The sequence below is a fragment of the Dendrobates tinctorius genome, unplaced genomic scaffold (genome assembly GCF_039654945.1).
Source record: "Dendrobates tinctorius isolate UK_male_01 unplaced genomic scaffold, ASM3965494v1 ptg000034l, whole genome shotgun sequence".
NCBI classification, from domain to species: domain Eukaryota; kingdom Metazoa; phylum Chordata; class Amphibia; order Anura; family Dendrobatidae; genus Dendrobates; species Dendrobates tinctorius.
The window spans coordinates 9,103,899-9,122,288 of NW_027361702.1; the positions used below are offsets into that span (position 1 = coordinate 9,103,899).

Here is an 18,390-nt window from a genome sequence, read left to right on the forward strand (position 1 = left end):
TGGACACTGGACACTTGGATTGTGTGAGGCCCACTGAATATCACAGCGCTATGTCACATGCTCGATGGAACAGGTGTGAAAAAAGTGACTACAGGATAAGGGAGATTTTAAATTTCTGCAGACACTTGTGGACACTGGACACTTGGATTGTGTGAGGCCCACTGAATATCACAGCGCTATGTCACAGGCTCGATGGCACAGGTGTGAAAAAAGTGACTACAGGATAAGGGAGATTTAGATTTTCTGCAGACACTTGTGGACACTGGACACTTGGATTGTGTGAGGCCCACTGAATATCACAGCGCTATGTCACAGGCTCGATGCAGCAGGTGTGAAAAAAGTGACTACAGGATAAGGGAGATTTTGAATTTCTGCAGACACTTGTGGACACTGGACACTTGGATTGTGTGAGGCCCACTGAATATCACAGTGCTATGTCACAGGCTCGATGGCACAGGTGTGAAAAAAGTGACTACAGGATAAGGGAGATTTTGAATTTCTGCAGACACTTGTGAACACTGGACACTTGGATTGTGTGAGGCCCACTGAATATCACAGCGCTATGTCACAGGCTCGATGCAGCAGGTGTGAAAAAAGTGTCTACAGGATAAGGGAGATTTTGAATTTCTGCAGACACTTGTGGACACTGGACACTTGGATTGTGTGAGGCCCACTGAATATCACAGTGCTATGTCACAGGCTCGATGGCACAGGTGTGAAAAAAGTGACTACAGGATAAGGGAGATTTTGAATTTCTGCAGACACTTGTGGACACTGGACACTTGGATTGTGTGAGGCCCACTGAATATCACAGTGCTATGTCACAGGCTTGATGGCACAGGTGTGAAAAAAGTGACTACAGGATAAGGGAGATTTTGAATTTCTGGGAGATTTTGAATTTCTGCAGACACTTGTGGACACTGGACACTTGGATTGTGTGAGGCCCACTAAATATCACAGCGCTATGTCACAGGCTCGATGGCACAGGTGTGAAAAAAGTGACTACAGGATAAGGGAGATTTTGAATTTCTGCAGACACTTGTGGACACTGGACACTTGGATTGTGTGAGGCCCACTGAATATCACAGCGCTATGTCACAGGCTCGATGGCACAGGTGTGAAAAAAGTGACTACAGGATAAGGGAGATTTTGAATTTCTGGGAGATTTTGAATTTCTGCAGACACTTGTGGACACTGGACACTTGGATTGTGTGAGGCCCACTGAATATCACAGCGCTATGTCACAGGCTCGATGGCACAGGTGTGAAAAAAGTGACTACAGGATAAGGGAGATTTTGAATTTCTGCAGACACTTGTGGACACTGGACACTTGGATTGTGTGAGGCCCACTGAATATCACAGCGCTATGTCACAGGCTCGATGGCACAGGTGTGAAAAAAGTGACTACAGGATAAGGGAGATTTTGAATTTCTGCAGACACTTGTGGACACTGGACACTTGGATTGTGTGATGCCCACTGAATATCACAGTGCTATGTCACAGGCTCGATGGCACAGGTGTGAAAAAAGTGACTACAGGATAAGGGAGATTTTGAATTTCTGGGAGATTTTGAATTTCTGCAGACACTTGTGGACACTGGACACTTGGATTGTGTGAGGCCCACTGAATATCACAGCGCTATGTCACAGGCTCGATGGCACAGGTGTGAAAAAAGTGACTACAGGATAAGGGAGATTTTAAATTTCTGCAGACACTTGTGGACACTGGACACTTGGATTGTGTGAGGCCCAATGAATATCAGAGCGCTATGTCACAGGCTAGATGCAGCAGGTGTGAAAAAAGTGACTACAGGATAAGGGAGATTTTGAATTTCTGCAGACACTTGTGGACACTGGACACTTTTGGATTGTGTGAGGCCCACTGAATATCAGAGCGCTATGTCACAGGCTCGATGGCACAGGTGTGAAAAAAGTGAATTGTAGAATTGGGCAGAATAGGAATCTCCCTAGAGTGTAGGTCTGTAAGAACGGAACAAGTCCTCTACTTATCCTTCCACAGTGACACACAGATAGCTTCACTGTGGCTGTGATAACAGCCGTTACACGGTACTGTGTGAGGAGCGTACACCGCTGTATGGTGTGAATAAATGCACGCTCAGTACCTTAGCAGGACAAAAAAAAAATTGGGATTGCTTTTAAAAAAGCAGTTTGCAGAGCAGTGGGGAAACAGCAATGCAGCTGTCAGGAAGCCTTAGAAGGCAGCCTAACAACCAACACCGCTGATCCACCACAATATAGCCTCCCCTTGCACTGCACACACAGTGACTGGTGTGTTGCACAGGCAAAATCGCTAGCAGCAGAAGCAGTTTTTTTGTCTTCTTCCCTGCCTAAACTCTCCCTATACTAAGATCGGCAGAAGTAAGATGGCGGTCGGCGTGCACGCCCTTTTATAACCCCTGTGACGCCCACCAAAGCAAGCCAATCACTTGCATGCCCTTCTGAAAGATGGTGGCGACCCCTGCCTATGTCATCACGTTGCCCACAGTGTCAGTGGATCCTGATTGGCTGAAAAAGAGCGCTAAACAAACTTTTGAAACGGGACTTTGGCGCGTAAGTCGCCGACCTCGTGGCCGACTTCATCCTAGGGTCGGGTTTCGTTTCATGAAACCCGACTTTGCCAAAAGTCAGCGACTTTTGAAATTGTTCGACCCGTTTCGCTCAACTCTATCATTCACCTCTTCACCTCCTGACCCAGCTGCTCCACTCCTCTTCCACCCTGCCAGGGATTTTTGCAGTGACTCATGACTCACCCTGGGAAAATATTGACCTCCTTTTTCTACATAGAGCTTAGAAGGACTCAAATGATCTGTTTTTAATCACGCGTTGTCATAAACCTAATTGAAAAGAGAAGAGTTATCTGGGTAGAAAGGCAAAATGAGCAATTTTAAGTACACAGTGCTATATAATATGGTGACTGCAATATATTAAGACTAGAGGACAAAACCTTGATGTGAGTGCTTCCTCAAAAAGGAAAACAAATGTTGTAATAACTGCTCAAAATGAAATGTTTAAATTGATCTTTTTCCAATAAGATGTAAAACATGTTTTACAGGACAAAGAGGGTGGATTTATTGTTAGAGATTCAAGCAAAGCTGGCAAATATACAGTATCTGTGTATGCAAAGTCATCCGGGTAAGTAAGAAAAATGAAAAATACAGCAAAACCTCAATTATTGATTTTGTAAGGACAGTATATATAGTATAATATACCCTCTTTTTCTCTATATGTACAGTATAATTATATATGTTTGAATGCTTTAAAAAATAGAAGTCTTAATTGTTAACTTAATGCAAAGACAATGTACAAAAGAGAAATGTAACTGAAACCAATACATGGTGTGATCAACCTTTGCCTTCAAAAGAGCATCAATTCTTCTGGGTACAGTTAAGAAGTAAGCATGATGTGTATTTCATCTACAATAAGTTTTCGTGGCCATCCACTGCATCTACAGTCTTTAAAATTGCCCATTCCTTGGTGTCCTCAATGAATAGAAACATAGGCAGATACTTATCTATCATGTAATCCCATCAGAGAGGCTTTTGACTGGCTCCAAATTTATTCTGCAGCAGGGCAACGACCCAATACATTCAGCCAATGTCATCAATGATTATCCTCAGCATAAAGAACAAGCAGTCCTGGAAATGATGATCCAGCCCCACAGAACTCTGATCTCAGATCATCCCGTCTGTCTTTGAAGATTCACAAGGATTTGCACAAACAACATCCACAAAAGATCTGTGGTTGATTCTCCAAGATGTTTGGAGCATCCTCCCTGCTGAGTTCCTTCAAAAACTTTGTGGCTAAGTCCACACTATGTGTTTTTGAGGTATTTTTATGCTACTTTTCAGCTGTGTTACAGTACCAGCCAAGCCTATGAGATTTCACAAATCTTGTGCACACACATTGATTTTTTTATCATCAGGATTTTGTGCTTTGCATGGTTTTTTGGGCATAGAGCATGTCACTACTTTCAGTGTTTTTTCAGCGGTTTTTCACCCATTGAAAGCAATGGGTGATGAAAAAATGTTGACAAAATGAAAAAAGCAAGTATAGCAGTATTTGAAACCTATTTATTATTGTGATTTTTCCAGGTTTATCATCTTGTTTTGGTCACTTGAGATGGCAGTTTGGATTAGTGCAGTTGAATTAAATTAGTGATGCGGAAAAGTAAACATTGGCCAACAAAGGTGTGAGATTGAACAATGCCTGTGTCACGATCCATTTTTGGATCTGTGGCAGATTTGGCATTTCATATTAAAACTTTTTTCCTTTCAGGCCATCGGGGGTTAATGTGTTTCCCCCCCCCCGGTGGCCGCTGGTGAAATTACATTGCTGCTGCAGGTGATGACCACTCCCAACTTCCTTTAAAAGTCACCTAATGCATCAGCCGACCATCGATGTGTTAGGCGTCGGGTTCCGGTCGCTGCACAACAGGAATCCCGAGCCTTGCAATCGGCGGTCTCCCATTCCTCTCTGGCAACACAGGAGGCTGCCCAGCAGACTCGTCGATCCAGGCGCTCTGGTCAGACTAGCTCTGTAGGTTCGGTTGCTGCTTCCACCTCTGGTCCAGCTATAGCAACGCATGCTGGTTAGCAGCGAGCTACTCCAGGGACTAAGTCCTCCTTTCAGTCCACTAAGCATGCCAGTGGGACGATCTCTCATTGGAGATCGGAGGTCACATGCTCAGGTCCTTCTCCAGCTTGGATTGGACCATCAGGAGCGTCAGGAAGGTCCCGGAAGGACGCTGCTACAAAAGAGCCGCATGGCCACACGGCCATGCGCTAGTATGGACTCTTATTATGTTTTGTGTGAGTGATGATAGATGCATGCTTCTGGTGACTGACTCATTATGACTCCCTTCCCTTGGATACGCATGTTATAGGGCTATTAGAGTCAGAGTCAGCACCTTGTAGTGGCTAAGTCTAGTGCCACAGTGCTTCCAAGTCACAGCACCTTTCTAAGCGCCATATTATGCCATTCAGCACAAGGCACCTGTGTGACTGCATCCGCCTGCATGACCCCATGCGCAGTCTAGCGCTTTCCTTACCCTAGTCAGGGTGGTTAGTGGCATCCATCTGAGCGGTGCAGTGCGCACCAGGTGTGTTACTATTTCAGTTGCTTCCTTACTGGCACCGCAGCTGCGGCGCCGAGTGCTAGTGGACTAGAGGGACTCTAACCCCGTGTCCTTGGGGCAGAGTCCTGTTTCTGCGTACTAGCGCTCATACGGTTGAGACCTGTGAGCTTAACAGGCTCCGCTATTTACACTGTGCGGTTCTGTGGAGCAACAGGACTCGTTCCAGTGCACACCAGGTGACATTAACCCGCGTGTGTTCATTTATCTGTTGCCGCATATCCTCCGCCATTACTCAGCAACAGGTTCCATCTCTGCACGGTGGACCCCGGGCTGCGAACGCACCTCATATCTCCTTTCTTATTATTTGGTGTATTCCGCAGGCCCTAGCACGGTGTTAGGGTTCATTCTGCAGCAACCATGCTGGGAGAAGGAGCTTGCTGCAGTGGTGCCTCAGCTGTTAATGGTGAATCTGGTGTCGTTATCCTGCTGTGCGGTACTTTACAGCAGAAAGCTAAGTGTTTTGTTTTTGTTACCCTTTTCCTTTTACCTTGTCTGTCTTACCTTACCTTGTGTTGTACTAGTGCAGCGGTGGGACCAGTGTCTTCACTTGTCAATACCCTACTTAGGGATAGGTGCAGGGCAAGCGAGGGATTAGGTATCCTGCTCGGCGACAGGTTGAAAAAACCTGTATATGGATGTCAGGGAGATCAGGGCACATCCTTAGGAGAGTACAGGAGGTGTCCATTTCTCCGTTCCCTTTCGCAGGGCCCACCATTTTAATTGTGTCCCCTGGTGTGTTTTTGTTTTGCTGTTTGGTGACTGACCCATCTTTGGGTCTTGTCGCATTGGTCATTCACTTCGTGACAGCCTGTGGTTGACCAAGGTGTAAGATAGCATAATGTGTGAGCAATTCAATGGCAGACCAAAGTGTGAAAGTTCAACAGTGTTCTACAAGCTCAGTACACTGCAAAGGACTTAGGTAAATTATTCCAGACCAATTCCCCTCCCTCAGCTGTTACATTTGTGTGTGCATATTTTCATGAGCATATGCCATGTATTGGTGACCTGTGTCCATGCTTTTGCAGTGGAAGCAAAGCTGAACTTTGGGATCCAGGAAAACGCACCAAAAAACGCACAAAAACATGCAATTTTGACAATGCTTATTTTCTGCCAAAAGTACAGGTTTTGCTGCAGAAAAAAAGACAGCAAACATGCCTAGTGTGAATTAGTCTATAAGTGACAAGTACCTTGAAGAATTTATGAAGGCAAATGGCGGTCACAAGCAATAGTGATTTGATTTATATTTATCTCATCCATTAAATAATACTTTTTATTTATGTGTTCTGTGTAGGGAAGGAATTATCCGTCATTATGTTGTATGTGAAACGCCTTCAAACCAGTATTACTTGGCAGAAAAACATCTCTATTCTTCAATTCCAGAGCTAATCACCTACCATCAGCATAACGCCGCCGGTAAGATAAGTTAACATTTTTGGCAAAGGTACTTTAGCACCTTCTTCACTTTGCCTATTTGGGACATTAAAGGAATCTGACAACTAATTAATGCTGCCCAAACTACGGGCAGCACGTATTCGACAATGGCTGCATGATTTCAGCCAAATATGTTTGATTCTGAAATGATGCAGCATTTCAGAGAAAAACATAGTATAAAAGCCACCAACCAGGGACCGAGCTGCATGGGAGACTAGTCAGACAAGAGGATCCCTGGCGGTTTCTTCCTGCCTGCTGCCAATGATTAACATATCTCTTTTTATGCACCCATGAGGGGTGATACCTGCCACTCAGGGGAAACAGTACTAGTAAGTATAATGTAAAGTACTTTGGGGTTCCAGGGGAACAATTTCATACTGTTATTAAAAACTGGTTTGTGGAGACATTGGGAAAGGTTATCTTTTTGGTATGGTTCTGCATAGAGAGAGCTCACTGGATACTTTTGGAGCTCTAGCTTCCAGAGAGAAAGCCAAAGTCTGTGATTGCAAAAAATAAAAATAAAAAGAGGGGGAGCGCACTAAGGCGGTAAATGAGGGACACCAGCGTGTTTAACAAAGGTAATCCACTTACCTGATGTGGTTGTGAAGGGTCACAACCACCTAAGGAAGTTTTAGCCGCTGCAGATCCCGGGATGCAGATAAAACAATAGAGAAGAGAAAAGCTAGGGTTTGTCTGCGGTAGACCACAAGGAACCAACCGAAGATGCAAGCAAACCTTTATTCACATTCAAGCCTGAATGTGAATAAAGGTTTGCTTGCATCTTCGGTTGGTTCCTTGTGGTCTAGCGTGGACAAACCCCAACTTTTCTCTTCTCTGTTGTAAAGTCTGTGATTAGAATGTGTTTGACCTCTACAGATCATAATGTAGTTAATTGGACACTTAGACATAAACTAAGTATTATTTATGACTACAAAAGACTGAAGATTTCTCAAACTCTTCCTTGGAGATAAAAAAGGGACAGTTACAAATTTATTTAGGTAAAAAAGGTACAAAAGACACAGCTGAATTATTCATTGGTTTAATAAACAGAAGTGATGTCACTTGTAAAGGAAGCAATGGTCTCTGCTTTATCTGAACACCGTGTAATCTTCTTACAGTGGGCACAGACAGTGCACTTTCTTGCTGACTTGTTACTTGTCATCAGAGTTAGGTGAGTGAGTGCACTGTCACTATGCATATAGCATCATGGCAAGGTAATACTGAACATCCATCAGCATGGCTAACTGATGCATGATCAGTACAGCAGGGCCTAGTCCAGCTCCTGAAATGAAGTGTCATCAGTGACCGTTGCCTCTGTCCCCTTATGACAACTCGTTTTTCAATCTGTTACAAGAAGTTCAAGGGGCTCACTGGGTAAAGTGGATCCTCAAAGCCTAAGGTCCCGGTGAGCACATGGGCCATGGGTTTCGGTGCTGCAGGGTGAGTAGATGAACTGGATACCGCAAGTAGACCGGTGGACTGCAGGAAAATGCAGGCATGCGGAGAAAGTCAGGAAACCGCAGGCAGGTGGAGGACATCAGGAAACTGCCGGCAGGCAAGTGGAGTTCAGAAAACAGCAGGCAGGCAGGTAGAGTTCAGAAAACCACAGGCAAACATGAGCGGCAGATGGAATAGAGGAAATTTCAGGCAGGCCGAGGACATCAGGAAACTGCAGGCAGGCAAGTGGATTTCACAAAACAGCAGCCAGGCAGGTAGAGTTCAGGAAACCACAGGCAAACATGAGAGGTGCAGGAAACCGCAGGCAGGCGGATGACATCAGGAAACTGCAGGCAAGCAAGTTGGAGACAGCCAGGAAACTATACGTAGGTAGAAGATAAGATTCTGGGGTAACGGGAAAGTCAACAACCAAGGAAGCTATCCACAGCCAGGAAGATGTCCTGAAAACCACAGGCGGACATGGAGAAGAGGTACAGAAGACCCGGTGACAGGTAGCCAACGGAACTCCGGAGTCACTAGAAGCCGCAAACAAGTATCCTTTAGATACTTGGGAATAGATATCACAAGATCACAAAAGAATTTTATTCATTTAACTAATCCCATTATTGCTATGGATATGTTTAGGGTTGGCATCACTACCCGGCGCACCCAGGCAAGTGCTGGGGCCCTGTACAAATGGCAGGCGCATGACTACCGCGCTCGCCGCTGCAACTGCACGGGCCCGGCGGGAGAGAGGCCCGCCAATTCCGGCAGGGCCGGCCCGAGAGATTACGGCGCCCTAGGCGAAACTATTTTGTTGCGCCCCTACTATTCTTGGCAGTAGATGAAAACTTGGGATATAAATTTAGGAGCAAAATAAACCACAACAACAATGATTAATTAACTCTCTCCTAACTCTTTAATCTTCTGAGAAGTTGTATAGGACAAATATATACAAAGTAATCAATAACACAAAACAAAAACGACCATAGGTAATTAAAATTTTTGTTTCCTTGCCTTTTTTTTTTAAAAGGATGACACTAAGTCACCGAGATTAATTTGTTTAGCAACTTCAGATTCTATCAAAATTGTTGCCAACCCAACCAACCTCTCTTGCATCATATTTGCCCTTAAATATGTACACTTTTCTTTCCATCCCTAAAACTTTTTGCCTTTTGAAAAGATTTTTTATAATTTTTTCTATTTTTTCTCTGGCGCCCCCTTTGGGTCGGCGCCCTAGGCGGCCGCCTAGTTCGCCTATACGTTCGGGCCGGCCCTGAATTCCGGTAAATACTTCATCTGGATGTGCGACCTTGGACACACATTGCACTGTAATGTGTTTGCACTGCACAGACCTATTAGATCTGTGCGGTGCAATACACGCTGTTGGCTAATGAGAGGCCAGCAGCTGATGTCGGCATGCACATGACCGTGGACACATGACAGTGACGTCAAGTGCTCCCATCGCTTGCATGCTAAATTCAGCTGTCAGCTTCAGAAGAAGACACCACGAGGTGGGGGAGTGGATGGGAAGGTGACTTTTTTTTTTAAATTAGTAAGTACACAGTGGCCATACTACTCCATGGATAACTATGGGCTGTGTATTACACACGGAGGTGCAATATATTATATGGTGGAATGTGGGCTGTGCAGTATACTATATGAAGGACTACATGGATAACTATGGACTGTTCGTTATACTACATGGAGGACTATGGGCTGTGAATTATATATGGAGGTGCATTATACTATATGGAAATATGGAGGAATATGGGCTGTGCAATATACTACATGAAGGACTATGGGCTATTATATGAAGGATATTTGTTGTGTATTATACTAATATGGAGAACTATGGGCTGTCCATTATATCTGGTGGTGTGTTATACTATATGGAGGACTATGGGGATACATTATATTATATGGGGGACAATGGGCTTTGCATTACATTATATGGAGGATGATGAGCTGTACATTATATATGGAAGACTATGGGCTGTGGATTGTACTATATGGAGGACTATAAGCTGTGCATTATACTATATGGAGGTTTATGAGCTGTGCATTATACTATATGGTTGATTATGGGATGTGCATTATACTATGTGGAGGACTATGGGCTGTGCATTATACTATATGGAGAACAATATGGGATGCATTATACTATATAGAACTATACTATATAGAGGATTATGGGCTGTGTATTATACTATATGGAGGACTATGGGATGCATTATACTATACAGTGGACTATGGGTTGTGTATTATACTATATGGAAGACTATGGGCTGTGCATTATACTATATGGAAGACTATAGGTTGTGCATTATACTATATGGAGGACTATGAGTTGTGTATTATACTATATGGAGGTTTATGGGCTGTGCTGTTGTGAATTCACTTTCTGGCCTACCTCTGGTTGCTGATGAAGGTAGTGGAGATGGTTGTATTAACAGAGGGGTCGCAAGTTCTCTTTCCGGGCTCCCTCTGGTGGTTACAGGAGGTAATGGAGCTGATCTAATTAACAGAGGCCTACCACCTGATAATGAGGAGGACGATTGGACATTGGGAGTTTCTGACTGGATTTAAGACAGCCGACTCCCTCTATCCCTGCTGGTGATTTTTTTCCTGCCTCCTGAGGTCTTAGTTTCCAGCTCAGTCCCTGCATGCTCAAGCTAAGTGTTCTTTTGCTATTGTTCACATTTGATCTGGTTTTGTATATCTCAGTTTTGTGTGGTCAGCCAGCCCCGGCTGGGGCTGTGCTGAATTTCCATCCATATGTTATTGTTTGTGCCAGATTGTTTTCGTCCCTTATTAGATTGGCCTCTCTTTGCTCTGTTTTCAGAATATACCAGAGTGCTGATATAGTGGGCGAAGTCTAGTGACTTCAGTATTTTTTCTATCAGACGTGTTGGGCATTTTTTGCAGGGTTTTTTGCATGATTGCAGACAGTGTCTTTCCTTTCCTGTCCTTTCTAGTTAGTTTCGGCCCCATCGTTTGCTCAGCCTATTTTCCTATCTGCGTTTGTGTTTTCATCTTGTCTCACTGACAATATATGTTTGGGGGCTATCTATTCCTTTGGGGTCTGCTCTGGGGCAGTTTAGATTTCCCCTTTCTTGCTTTAGGCTTATTTAGTTCTCCGGCTGTGTCGAGATGTCTAGAATCATCGTAGGTACGCTCCACGGCTACGGCTAGTTGTGTGGATAGGATCAGGGGTCTGCAATCCACTTAGTTACCAACCTCTCTGGTTTTCTGTGGCTTAGCTTGGTCTTGCTTTCCTCCTCGGTGACCCAATCATAACACTGTGCATTATACTATATGGTTGATTATGGGCTGTGCATTATACTATACGGAAAACTATAGGATACATTATACTACATTGAGGACTATGGGCTGTGCATTATACTATATGGAGGACTATGGGATGCATTATACTATACGGAGGACTATAGGCTATGTATTATACTATATGGAGGTTTATGGGCTGTGCATTATACTATATGGTTGATTATGGGCTGTGCCTTATACTATATGGAAAACTATGGTATACATTATACTATATGGAGGACTATGGGCTGTGTATTTTACTATATGGAGGACTATGGGCTACATTATACTATACGGAGGACTATGGGCTGTGTATTATACTATATGGTGACTGACTTGTGCATTATACTATATGGAGGACTATGAGCTGTGTATTATACTATATGGAGAACTATAAGATGCATTATACTATATGAAGGACTATGGGCTGTGTATTATACTATATGGAGGACTATGGGCTGTGCAGTGTACTATATGGGGGACTATGAGCTGTGCATTATACATTATGGAGGACTATTGACTGTGCAATATACTATATGGAGGGCTATGAGTTGTGCATTATACTATGTGGAGGACTATGGGCTGTGTATTATACTATATGGAGGACTCTGGAATGCATTATACTATATGTATGCTATTGAATAATTTACAATAGATATCACTCATATAATGTAAGAAGTAAGTGAAATCCTTGGCATTGTATTGTACCTATATTTCTCTGCCGTATCTGTCCATCATGAATCATGGTATGTGTTAAAGGGGCCCACTGAGACTCTTTGGCCCAGGGCCCACGTAAACCTGGATCTGGCCCTGGATATGTAGAAAGTTATGCTTTAGATCTGTAAATCATACAGGCTAATAAATCTGTATTTATTTTCGTGTACAGGATTGATCTCAAGACTTAAATATCCAGTGTGTTCTGTGAGAAGTTCACCATCCACTGCGGGCCTTGGCTATGGTAAGAAGCAATATTTGGGAGCAGTAAAATGACAGGCATGTGAGTTCACGGTCACACAGGCCACATTCAGACACCTGATTCTCTCACGTACGAGAAAAATAGACTGATTATTTTGATGAGTTTGGTCCAAGTGTCATCAGTTTTTCTTGTAACTGAAAAAAAGAAATTCTCCACCTTCTGAGAGCGGTCCTGTATTTTTCACAGACCCATAGATTGTATTGCCAATTTTGAACCTTTGCTCTCTGTCCGCGAAAAATCATGGACTTGTGGCTGTCCCCATAGACTATCACAGGTATGAATGCTATACCTGGAAACCATGGACAGCCCCCCTACATGAAAATGGACTTCAGAATGAGGCTGAAATCTGTATTTTCCCCCTGTATTTGTCAAGCATACGAGAACGGAAAACAAAAAAGTGTCATGAATATTGACATGATTCTTTTTCTGTGTTTAGATCCCATTCCTAGTTTTCTCAAATGCAGTGATAATCTTTAATGAACACAAAATGATTACATATCAGAGCATCTCAAGGTTATCTTGATATTTTATTTCTGCAACTTTTATGTAAATTAGGTGAATTGCATTTTTCAATGCGTTTTTCAATGCGCTTTTTTACATGCAGTTTTATCTGTTTGTTTTTTTACTCTTTTTGATATGTCAGATTTTAAATAAAGTTTTTTTGTTTTTGATACATCCTGGTATTTGGTTTTGAAAAAACTTTATTGATAGTAATGTGCAGATTACATGTGCATTTTTTTACCTATGGATTTTCCACATCTAATGCAAGTCTATGGGAAAAATCTGTACATATTACTCATAGTACCCGCAAGAGAAACTGACATGTTCTGGATTTGATGAAACAGAGGCCAGGGGGGTATTCGTGGCTAACGATGGCTGCACTGTCGCTCCCTGGCCCTCCATCACATAAACACATTAACCCTTCTGTGGAGCACTTGGTGGTCCACTTACTTGTACATCAGGGTCCACCTCGGTCTGCTGGGGCTTCTTTCCTTTAAGTACCATGTAATGACAGGCAGAGTCTAAATCCAGTTTCAAGAAAACAAGTTTACTCAGCTCGTCCAGTTTAGTCACAGAAATAGCACAAGGTTCTTCACAAAGTACCATTATTCCGTTCCCTGTGCTGTCCCTCACTTCTCCAGGAATATCGCAGGGTTGTACCGTCGCCTTCGGTACCGCAGCTTCCTGACTGGTCAGCCTAACCCGCTTCAGGAGTTCCCTGTCTGCTTCGCCTCGGATGTTTAGGGTTGTTCCCACAAAGTTAGCCGCTACCACATTGATGCTGTCCTGTATTCCTCCACCACCATGTGACTGTCAGCCCATAGGCACTGGATGGCTGGGCTCCTCAGCTTAAACGTTATGAGACACAACTGTCCTGTCCTGGCTCCCAGCCCCTACTAACTAACTCACTCCAGGAAGCTCCCCAAACTACTCCCAGGTGGCCTCTCCTAACTAACTAATTCCTATTGGCCTAGCCTACTCCTATCTTACTCTATTGTGCCCCCCCCCAGTGGGCTAAATCTAAATCCTACACTTTCTGTAACCCTGTACAGCACATGAACATCAGTAATACACCATATATACTGTATATATACGTATATACATTACACGACACATGAAATATACTGTTTCTACCAGGACATATTTACATGCCAGGGACGTATGCAAGGAGTGCAGGGCATTGGACTGGCCCCATACCCCTTACACTGAAACATAGACAGAGGGTCAGTTTACCTGCGCAAAAAAATAGCTCACTGGGCAGGAGATTTCTGTAAATCCCACTTTGCTGGAACTGTAAGGCTACATTCCCATGATGAGTTTTTGTTGTGCTTTTTTACGCTGGAAATTTCCTCTGCTTCTTACAGTTCCAGTAAAGTGGATGGGATTTGCAGAAATCTCCGGCCCAATGAGATATTTTTTTACGCAGAATAAACTGACCTGCGGTGCGTGTTTCAAATCTGCAATGTCAATTTCTCTTCAAATTTTATGTGCAGATTTTTCCCATAAACTTGCATTAGATATGGAAAATCAGCAGGTAAAAAAGCACAAGTGTTTCTAGTGCATTTTCACGGCGGAAATGCATCAGAAACACAAGTAATTTGCACACGACTGTATCAATAAAGTTTTGTCAAAGCCAAATATTAGGAAGTATAAAAAACAAAGGAGCTTTGTTGAAAACATAACAACCAACAAGAGACAAAAACGCACTAAAAAATGGAATGAAAAAACTCACGTAACCTATTTTACTTCATAGTTGAAGAAATGGTGTAAAAAATCTGCAGCATCAAAAGCGCATCATGGGAACATGGCGTTAAGCTGTGTTCACATGTTGCAACCACATATCAAGAGAGCAGAACAATTCTCCTGAACCCGTAGAGAGAGGAGGTTCCTACAGATTACAAGGGATTACCGATATTTCACATCTGTTGATTGAAAAGCATCCAAAAAGGAGAACAATTAATGTTGCCCAACCAGTAAGGAAGCTTTACAACAGTATACTACATAGTCAGACATCTATATATATATATAAACGCCTTATCATGTCTGTCTGTAACCGAAATCACGGGTCGTTGATTGGTCGCGGCTGCCAGGCCTTGACCAATCAGCGACAGTCGCCGCTGTTTGTAACGGTTAGGGGCGGGGGCAATCGGGCAGCGCTCAATGGGGCGGCAGACCATGATCTGTAAAAAAGAGAATTAAAATGAAAAAAAGTTATTCTCACCTTCCAACGGCCTCCGATCTTCTTTCCACTCGCCCGGCCTCGCAGTCCCAGTAATGCCTTGCACCTTAGACTGGAGATGACGTCACTCTCGCGAGAGTGCGACGTCATCAGCGGTGTTTCGCGCAATGCATTACTGGGACCGCGAGGCCGGGCGCGTGGAAAGAAGATCGGAGGCTGTCGGAAGGTGAGTATATAACTTTTTTTTTTTAACAGAGACCACGCATACCAGGAAAGGGGGGGTGAGGGGGACCATGTGTACCAGGAAAGGGGGGTGAGGGTGACCATACATACCAGAAATGGGGGGGTGAGGGGGACCATGCATACCAGCAATGGGGGGGGTGAGGGGGACCATGCATACCAGCAATGGGGGGGTGAGGGGGACCATGCATACCAGCAACGGGGGGGAGAGGGGGACCATGCATACCAGCAATGGGGGGGAGGGGGACCATGCATACCAGGAAAGGGGGGTGAGGGTGACCATGCATACCACCAATGGGCGGTGAGGGTGACCATGCATACCAGCAATGGGGTGGGAGGGGGACCATGCATACCAGCAATGGGGGGAGGGGGACCATATATACCAGCAAAGGGGGGTGAGGGGGACCATGCATACCACCAATGGGGGGGGACCATGCATACCAGGAAAGGGGGGTGAGGGTGACCATGCATACCAGGATAGGGGGGTGAGGGTGACCATGCATATCAGGATAAGGGGGTAAGGGTGACCATGCTTACCAGGAAAGGGAGGTGAGGGGACCATGCATACCAGGAAAGGGGGGTGATGGGACCATGCATACCAGGAAAGGGGAGTGAGGGGACCATGCATACCAGGAAAGGGGGGTGACGGGACGATGCATACCAGGAAAGGGGGGTGATGGGACCATGCATACCAGGAAAGAGGGGTGAGAGGACCATACTTTCCAGGATTGGAGGGTGAGGGGACCATGCATATCAGGAAAGGGGGGTGAGGGGACCATGCATACCAGGAAAGGGGGGTGACAGGACCATGCATACCAGGAAAGGGGGGTGATGGGACCATGCATACCAGGAAAGGGAAGTGAGGGGGCCATGCATACCAGGAAAGGGGGGTGATGGGACCATGCATACCAGGAAAGGGAAGTGAGGGGGCCATGCATACCAGGAAAGGGAAGTGAGGGGGCCATGCATACCAGGAAAGGGAGGTGAGGGGACCATGCATACCAGGAAAGGGGGGTGATGGGACCATGCATACCAGGAAAGGGAAGTGAGGGGGCCATGCATACCAGGAAAGGGGGGTGATGGGACCATGCATACCAGGAAAGGGAAGTGAGAGGGCCATGCATACCAGGAAAGGGAGGTGAGGGGACCATGCATACCAGGAAAGGGAGGTGATGGGACCATGCATACCAGGAAAGGGAGGTGAGGGGACCATGCATACCAGAAAGGGGGGTGATGGGACCATGCATACCAGGAAAGGGAAGTGAGGGGGCCATGCATACCAGGAAAGAGGGGTGACGGGACCATGCATACCAGGAAAGGGGGGGTGAGGGGACCATGCATACCAGGAAAGGGGGGTGACAGGACCATGCATACCAGGAAAGGGGAGTGAGGGGGACCATGCAAACCAGGACTGGGGGGTGAGAGGACCATGCATTCCAGGATTGGAGGGTGAGGGGACCATGCTTACCAGGATTGGGGGGTGAGGGGTACCATGCATATCAGGATTGGGGGGTGAGAGGACCATGCATATCAGGATTGGGGGTGAGGGGACCATGCATATCAGGATTGGGGGTGAGGGGACCATGCATATCAGGATTGGGGCATGAGGGGACTATGCATACCACGAAAGGGGGGTGACGGGACCATGCATACCAGGAAAGGGGGGTGAGGGGGACCATGCATACCAGGAAAGGGGGGTGAGGGGACCATGCTTACCAGGAAAGAGAAGTGAGAGGACCATGCATACCAGGATTGGAGGGTGAGAGGACCATGCATTCTAGGATTGGGGGGTGAGGGGACCATGCATATCAGGATTGGGGCATGAGGGGACTATGCATACCACGAAAGGGGGGTGACGGGACCATGCATACCAGGAAAGGGGGGTGAGGGGGACCATGCATACCAGGAAAGGGGGGTGAGGGGACCATGCTTACCAGGAAAGAGAAGTGAGAGGACCATGCATACCAGGATTGGAGGGTGAGAGGACCATGCATTCTAGGATTGGGGGGTGAGGGGACCATGCATACCAGGATAGGGGGGAGGGATACCATGCATATCAGGATTGGGGGTGAGAGGACCATGCATATCAGGATTGGGGGGTGCATTATTGCATTATTATTAAAACTTCATAAATAAACTACATACATATTCTAGAATACCCGATGCATTAGAATCGGGCCACCATCTAGTAACATAATATGCAGTGTATATGATGCTTTACATTGTTCTTTTTATTTTATCCCAAGGCTCATGGGAGATTGATCTCAAAGATCTGACTTTCTTAAAAGAATTGGGGAACGGACAGTTTGGGGTTGTAAAGTACGGCAAATGGAGGGGACAATTTGAAGTTGCCATCAAAATGGTAAAAGAGGGCTCCATGTCAGAGGATGAGTTCATTGACGAAGCCAAGTGCATGATGTAAGTGATATGTTTTACTGCACAATGTGTTTCCTTTGTTAAGATTTTTTGTCAGTTTTAAGAGGAACAATATAATTAATTGCATATACAGTGCCACTGCCAGCATATACCGCAGCAATTTACAGACATCATCACTGTCCACATTGGGGCTAATTATCTAGATCCCCTATCAGTATGTCTTTTGATTGTGGGAGGAAACCGAAGAACCCGGATGAAACCCACGCAAACATGGGGAGAACATGCAAACTCCTTGCAGATGTTGTGTTTGGTGGGATTTTAACCCCGTACCCCAGCACTGCAAAGCAACAGTGCTAACCACTGAGCCACCATGCAAATTATTAACCACTGAGCCACCATGTACAGTGTTAACCACTGAGCCACCATGAAAAGTATTAACCACTGAGCCACCGTGCACTCAAAAAATTTGAAAACTTTAATCTGAACTATACCAATTCGTGTACGAAAATAACTTGCATTTTAAAATGTTTTTTTTTTTTTTTTTTTTTAAAGAAAAAAAACCCTTATCCACAAGCCCTATTTGGCATATGAACCAAAAGGAGGGTCCTTTGCTAGGGACTCCTGTGTATGAGCTCTAATGGGATCCATACGAATGAGCAGCTCCTGGTTTGGTGAGCAAATTGATTCACAGTACACTGATCAAGCGACCAAGTCAATCGACCCAACTTGAGTCCTGCAAACCGCCACCTGCCTGCAGGAATCCCCACCA

The 18,390-nt window shown here is 45.0% G+C and overlaps 1 protein-coding gene across 1 annotated transcript in view; it reads left to right on the forward strand.

The window, feature by feature from the left end:
* The window catches only part of BTK (Bruton tyrosine kinase), a 289,004-nt gene that overhangs the window by 231,354 nt on the left and 39,260 nt on the right, over positions 1 to 18,390 (forward strand). The window contains exons 11-14 of the mRNA XM_073573073.1: positions 3,073 to 3,152; positions 6,446 to 6,567; positions 12,236 to 12,307; positions 17,492 to 17,663. Coding sequence (XP_073429174.1) covers positions 3,073 to 3,152; positions 6,446 to 6,567; positions 12,236 to 12,307; positions 17,492 to 17,663 — 446 coding nt within the window. The remainder of the gene's footprint in view (positions 1 to 3,072; positions 3,153 to 6,445; positions 6,568 to 12,235; positions 12,308 to 17,491; positions 17,664 to 18,390) is intronic.